The sequence below is a fragment of the Limulus polyphemus genome, unplaced genomic scaffold (genome assembly GCF_000517525.1).
Source record: "Limulus polyphemus unplaced genomic scaffold, Limulus_polyphemus-2.1.2 Scaffold1895, whole genome shotgun sequence".
NCBI classification, from domain to species: Eukaryota; Metazoa; Arthropoda; class Merostomata; order Xiphosura; family Limulidae; genus Limulus; species Limulus polyphemus.
Window position 1 is genome coordinate 128,156 of NW_013667505.1, and position 7,048 is coordinate 135,203.

The 7,048-nt window shown below is 33.5% G+C and overlaps 1 protein-coding gene across 1 annotated transcript in view; it reads right to left on the bottom strand.

The window, feature by feature from the left end:
- LOC106465285 (transcription factor collier-like) overlaps nucleotides 1–7,048 on the bottom strand; it is a 62,116-nt gene that overhangs the window by 15,066 nt on the left and 40,002 nt on the right. Inside the window, exon 7 of the mRNA XM_022393150.1 lies at nucleotides 2,239–2,320. Within this exon, the coding sequence (XP_022248858.1) occupies nucleotides 2,239–2,320 (82 nt within the window). The remainder of the gene's footprint in view (nucleotides 1–2,238; nucleotides 2,321–7,048) is intronic.

Sequence of the window (7,048 nt, forward strand, 5' to 3'; positions counted from 1 at the left end):
GGGGGGGGGGGGGGGTAAGTTTTTCGTCTAAGACTAAAAATGTCTCTCCGTCATCTGTATATGTATAGGCTCATCACACCACGATTCGTTTCCGGTATTCTCACTGCTGCACGCTTGACAACCGCGTTTGCGTCTAACTATACCAGAAAAATGGACTTGTTACAGATATTTGTTAGTACTTGGGTAGGTTGTGATTCGGTGTTTTTTGTTGTTGTGCATGTTTTATGAAAAGGGAGTTTTTTGTATAAGACCTACGAACTGTTTTCTTTCATATTTAAACTGTTGTTGACTTAACCTTTAGAGGCATGTAAACGTTCTTAAAGCTGTTGATATGCGTTAGGGAAAAATCAAAGCAGCGCGTGCCGGGTCGTGTTAGCTTATACTGCACGTTTCAAATAAACTCTGGTATAAATTTTGATAGAGTATTCTGAACATTTGGAGTAAGTTTTATATTTCAGTGCTACCTGTATGTTAGCGGTGTAAATTATTTTTAATGGCTTAAGTATACAATTGTTAAGATGTATTTGAACTTTGGTGATAATATTGAATGGAATGTTGTTGTTTTTTATTTTACAGGAGGAAAGTGGGTATAACTTTCTGACCACTTCTTATTTATGTAAATACTTTACTGATATAGAATGAACGTACTGTTTGGCTTGATTTATAAAAAGTCTTGTTTCTTCCCGCCCTTAAAAAATAAATAAAAGATTGTTTCTACCATATTGTTAGCCAAGGATCAAATATATATATGTATATCCCACTGTTATCAAATGTCTTTTATCACATTGTTAACAAATAATCTAACGTTATTTTTATCACATTGTTAATAAAATGTTTCTTTCCTACTGTTAACAAAAGCCTTGTTTCTACTCCATTGTTAACAAAGAGTTAAGTCTTATTTCTATCACATTTAAATAAAAAATCAAATATTTTCCACTGCATTGTTAACAACGACTCGAATTTTGTTTCTACCACAGTTAACAAAGAATCAAACTTGTTTCTATCACATTATTAGCAAAGAATCAAACTTGTTTCTATCACATTATTAGCAAATAATCAAACTTGTTTCTATCACATTATTAACAAATAATCAAACTTGTTTCTATCACTTTGTTAACAAAGAATCAAACTTGTTTCTATCACATTATTAACAAATAATCAAACTTGTTTCTATCACTTTGTTAACAAAGAATCAAACTTATTTCTATCACTTTGTTAACAAAGAATCAAACTTGTTTCTATCACTTAATTAACAAATAATCAAACTTGTTTCTATCACTTAATTAACAAATAACCAAACTTGTTTCTATCACTTTGTTAACAAAGAATCAAACTTATTTCTACCCACTGTTAACGCACTTAAATCTTGTTTCTGCGATATTGTTCACAAAAAACAAACAACTCTTCAAGCGTGCACACAAACAGTCATTTTTTGTGCTCTTCTATGCACACAGCACGTCTAGGCAGCTAAAATGAATGGGCTGCGAGGGATGAAACGCTCTCAACTCCCAGGTGACACCTTACGTGTGGTGATAAAGGTACGCTACGAGCTAATGGTACATGAGGGAGAATTTGTCTCAGCCCTCAAGGGTTCTCTTTCAACGACTACTCGCCCCATTGCCGAGATAGAACATTTTCCCGCCATAGTCCCAGAGCTCAAATCATTCTTCCGTCAAACTCTTCAACGTTTTGATAAGAAGTGTATCAAAAAAAGGAACACCAGAGAAGATGAGAAGTCAGAATACAGAACATTTAAGCAGTAAACAAGCTGATGGGGCCTCTTTTGTGGTGATTCAAACAATTAGGACTTGATACGTCACATGTTATTCATAATTATACTTTTAATTGTACAAATGTTTAAAGTTGTTTTTTTCGTATGTGTGACTAAAGTTGTTTCATCACACGATGTAATTGTTTCAAGTTGTGTTTCCTGTGTGTTACTCATTTTGTTCCATCAGAAGATGTTTTATGGTTATGGTTACGTAGCTTTATATTTGGTAACTTAGCATCCCTCTAAGTATTTTAAATTTTACAATATGGCAGTACCAGTCATACAGAATTTATTTTTTACTGCAAATGTATTAGTGGTATTAACACAATACCCACAAAGTTTCTCCTTGCTGCCCATGAACCTGCACAGTTCGTAAATTATAAGGTATGTTACGTTCACATAGTAGAACATACTCTCCTCAAACCATTCGATTCATTTACAATGAATGATAACACACGAGCCCTTACCTGAAAACGTCTCATGTCTCTAGGATTCCCAGCATTTTTCAGGCAGTTCTGGTTACACTTTAGGAAAATTTTGAGAAAAAACCTGAAACAAAATAGAAAGCAAAATTGTAGAAATCAATCAAAGAATGTGTAAACTTATGTTTTGAAAGTGTCAATAGCATATTACAATCAATTCATTATGCCAAATATAAAGCCTATGCTATCGTAGTGTGACATGAATATACGACCACATTAGTCATTCTCGCTTTCTCTCTGATTTCTCGTTTTTTGTTTAGTTTCATGTCCCTTTTGAATATTTCTATATATTCAATTTAAAGAAGAACGTATGCTAATTTAACGTACCAAGAAGGTCTTAGATGTATTCGACGTGTTAATAGTGTTTTTCATTTTGGTTTTATGATTACCTGAAGAAAGATTCAGATCAAGGTCCAAAGTAACAAACAAGAGTATCGTCCATGAAAATACTGCCAACGTGGGTATTTAGTTTTTGACGACCTGAAGGAGGACTTGGCCCAGAGTTTAAAAGAAAATGCACTAAAAACACTATCAACGTGTGTACTTAAGTTTTTGACGACCTGAAGAAGTACTTGGCTCAGAGTCCAAATAACAGACAAAAAAAAGAAAGATAATTGAAACACTGCCAACATATCTATTCAGTGAATATGATTTTGCAATATGATTTTTTTAACAGATGAATTGCAAGGATTCTAACTATGGCAATATTAAAGTGAATCTATTTTATGAATATTAATAGAAATATTTACCAAACAATAAATCATGAGTTATCTGTAATCTAGGTTGATTTTGTTTTACGAAACTAATAAAGTTACAGATGCCGTTGAAGTGCAGTTGTACTTTCCTTTTCATGTATCTGATATTTTTCAATATTTTGATATCATTCCTCTTCTTTCAGTAAGGTATTCTGTGAAAAATTACGAGGTATGTTATACTTGTATTACCAAAAAGTATTGTATAATTGTTGAGTTTTCCATGTAGATTTTTAGAATTTTCACGTCAAGTTACACAAGGGCTATCTACGAATAGTTGTCTCTAATTTTGAACTCATAGACTCGAAGGAATATATGTAGGTAACAGCACCTACCATCAATTCTTGGGCTACTATTATAAGACCAAAGCGTAGGATTTGATTTCACTCTTATAACGCACCATTGGTTCCAAAATACGGGGCACGTTTTTAAGGCAACGGGTCGCGAATCGTGAATCTCGGATTAACAGTTCGGGCACTCTAACGATAGGCCACAATCGTCTTTACAATATTGAAATGTGACTTAACATTTTCGAATGGGTTTAAATTACTTCCTTTACGTTTGTCTGTTCATTTATTTGTAGTTAAGCACAAAGCTACACAATGGACTATCTGTTCTCTGCCCACCACGAGTATCGAAAACCGGTTTCTAGGGGAATAAACCTAACCAAAAAGTTTCTTAATAAGAAATACAAAAGTATAGTTAGGATTAGTTAAGAAAAAACTTGGAAACTGTTGTACAGCTTGCTCTTTAACCGGCATACAGCCTCAAATAAACGCAGTTCTCGTTTCCTCGTACAGATTTTTTTTTCGTTCCCCGAAGAAGCTGTCGTCTTTAATTAAGCATTTTCTGGTGGCAAATACATAAACGATGAATGAAATAAAGTCTATACACTAGTGATCATATTGCCAAGCAGCAGTAAATGTAAACACTGCTTCCGCTTTAAGCCGGATGATGGATTGAATGTTATATTTTTCGACTTTTTTGAGTCATGATAGGTTAAAATTATGTATGCGTTTTGAGTGGTGTGTTTGTATACGGTCATATACAGATGGATGGAACAACCTATGTACACATCTGTGCATGTTCGAAAACGTTCGACGTGTATGAAAAGAACACATACTTGACTCATGAACTCACATAGTATAACCGCATAATGTCACCAAATCAAGGGATGGACTAAAACAAGAGAGGTTTCGGTTTCTTTCCTTTTTCGTTTAATTACAAAGTTCCATTAAATCGTATTAGAATAAAATAAAATTTCCTATGTACGGATATATTTAATTATTTTAAAAGCTTTCTATTTTCTACACAACAAAACACATATAGGGATATATATATATATAAGTGCTTTAAAAACTTTCTAATTTCTGCAAAAAAACAAAAAAAACAAGAAAAATCACATTAGGGACGAATGTAAACGTTAAAAGATCATCAAAATTTCTACACAGGACGTATGTAGACAAATATCCATATATTATGAGTATGTTTTCATTTTTAAATAAGATACATTTAGGGATATATCTAAATGTTATACAATCTATTCATTTCTAAATTAGACACATAGTTATGTAGGAGTGTACAAAAAAGTCTTCTTTTCTAAAAAATCACTTTTATTTCAAAAGCTTTGGGTATTTTACTTGGGTTATGCAAAATGACGAGGACTTGTAACGAGAGCTGTAGTTTGTTGCAAAGAACGTCATGCGATATTTCGTCCACGAAAGAGTGATTATGCTATAATCAGAATTTTTTTGTGATTGTGAATTTGGTCTTCGTATATATATATATTGGTTCTAGTGCATGTTTTTGTGATACAATACTTATATACAATAAATACTGATTACAATGCCTAAAATATCTAGACGTCCCTTGAACGTTTGACACGGGTTGCCCAGCATGCTTTGCAAAGAAGCTCGATATGCATATAAATACCGAAACATTTCATTTCTATAATTTGTTGTTGTTGTTTTTTTTATAGCAAAACCACATTGGGCTATTTGCTGTGTCCACCGCGGGGAATTGAACCCCGGATTTTAACGTTGCAAATCTTTAAACTCACCGTAGTATCGTAGTTTTTGTGAGGCGTGTTAAAATGTTGTGAATTACGAGACTTTGAAAAAGAGGATATTACAGGTTATCGGAAGTGCGAGAAAAAACGATACATAGAACCCTAGCGAGAGCTTCAACAGATGTGCGAATAACAACTTTTGTCTTGACTGTGTGAAGCTAAGAAGTGCTTAGTTTCGCGTCAAGAACTTATCAGAGTTCGCAAAAACACGACGTATTAGGGAAATATCCTGAGATCTTGATTTCGATCAAACTTAACATTAGAAGAACAATATGTGGCTCTTAATTCGTATCTAATCCATGTGCTGACTTTAAGGGGGGGGGGTATTTTCCGAATAAACAGGTATAGATTTTGGTCGTAATACTTCGTTGTTTAAGTAATAGCTATGTAATCGTGCAGATGGCGTTTTCAACTAAAATATGTAATGCATGATTTATGGGAAATCAACACTCTAATTGACATAAAGAAGTCATATATTGTTGTATACGCTGCCAGACATTTGTAAACACTGAAACTGTTGGCACTGTTAGAAGTAGACAAAAGTTACGCAGTCCACGTGGCGTGCTACGCTGTCTATGACATAACTTGATCGCTATGTCATGACAATATCAGTCTGGCGCTATATCTTAAACTCAAGACCACTGGCTAAAAGTAAGCTGTCATTTTTTGTAATATTGATTTTTTTATGCGTAATATATTTATATATATGTGGTGTTGGAAATAATTATGGAAAGAGTGAGGAAAGAGGACATGAAATGCAAGCACTATAGGAATACTACTGTGATTGGTTGTCATCCAACTAATCAAAAAGTGCCACACAAGCATTAAGCCTATAAAAGTACAGGCAGTTATACTATGTCCAGTAGTAGTAGTACGAATTTAGTTTTGACTGGTCAAGGATATTTAATGAGAAAATTTTCTTCAAGACTCCATATTTCAGAAAGAGCTGTGGAACTGTATGCAAGTCTTTAAACAGAGTCATAATATTAACGTTTTTAAAAGTGATGTTAAGTATCTCGGGAGGTAGACGGCGGCCATGTTTTAAATACACAAGTGTAAATGTTACCCCTCAAAGTGTAAGATATATATATACACATTATCACTGAGTGATCTCAATGGATATCTAGCTGGGACACTTCACAATCATGGCCAAGTTTGCACAAAATACTGGTATGAACAGTCTTTAAGCAGAACAATACTCCACAATCGTACATTGTTAAACTGTATGGCAAAGGACCTATATGCGAAATACTAGTGTATTCACCAATATATTTTCTATAACAATGTTTTATACGATTAGTAATTGTTTGTTTGCTTTGGAGCAAAGCCACATTGGGCTATCTGTTGTATCCACCGCGGGGAATCGAACCCCTGATTTTAGCGTTGTAAGTCTGTAAATTTACCGCTGTCCTACCGTTAATAAATACACCATATAATTGTCATTACTCACTTCCCGTGGCTCTTACACGTGCATTACGTACATGTTTCCATAATTAATCCATTAGTATTGTTTATCTATATGTATATAGTATCTGCTTTGAGGAATAATCGCATTCTTTCATAAGTTTAACGTTCTACCTGTCAATCTATCAACCACACAACATTACAGTGTCGAAAACAAAACATGTTTAGCCAATTTCATAATAATCTAAAATAAAAATTATGTATTATTTTTTTGCTCATATTTTTCAAGTAAAGAAATTTCTAATTCACTGACATTTAGAGATATTTAAGGATGTTTAAGGAATAGTTAAAAAAAACCGTGACTTCTTCAAGAAAGGATCGATGTTTAAGGAATAGTTAAAAAAAACCGTGACTTCTTCAAGAAAGGATCGATGTTTAAGGAATAGTTAAAAAAACCGTGACTTCTTCAAGAAAGGATCGATGTTTAAGGAATAATTAAAAAACCTTGACTTCTTCAAGAAAGGATCGATGTTTAAGGAATAGTTAAAAAAACGTGACTTCTTCAAGAAAG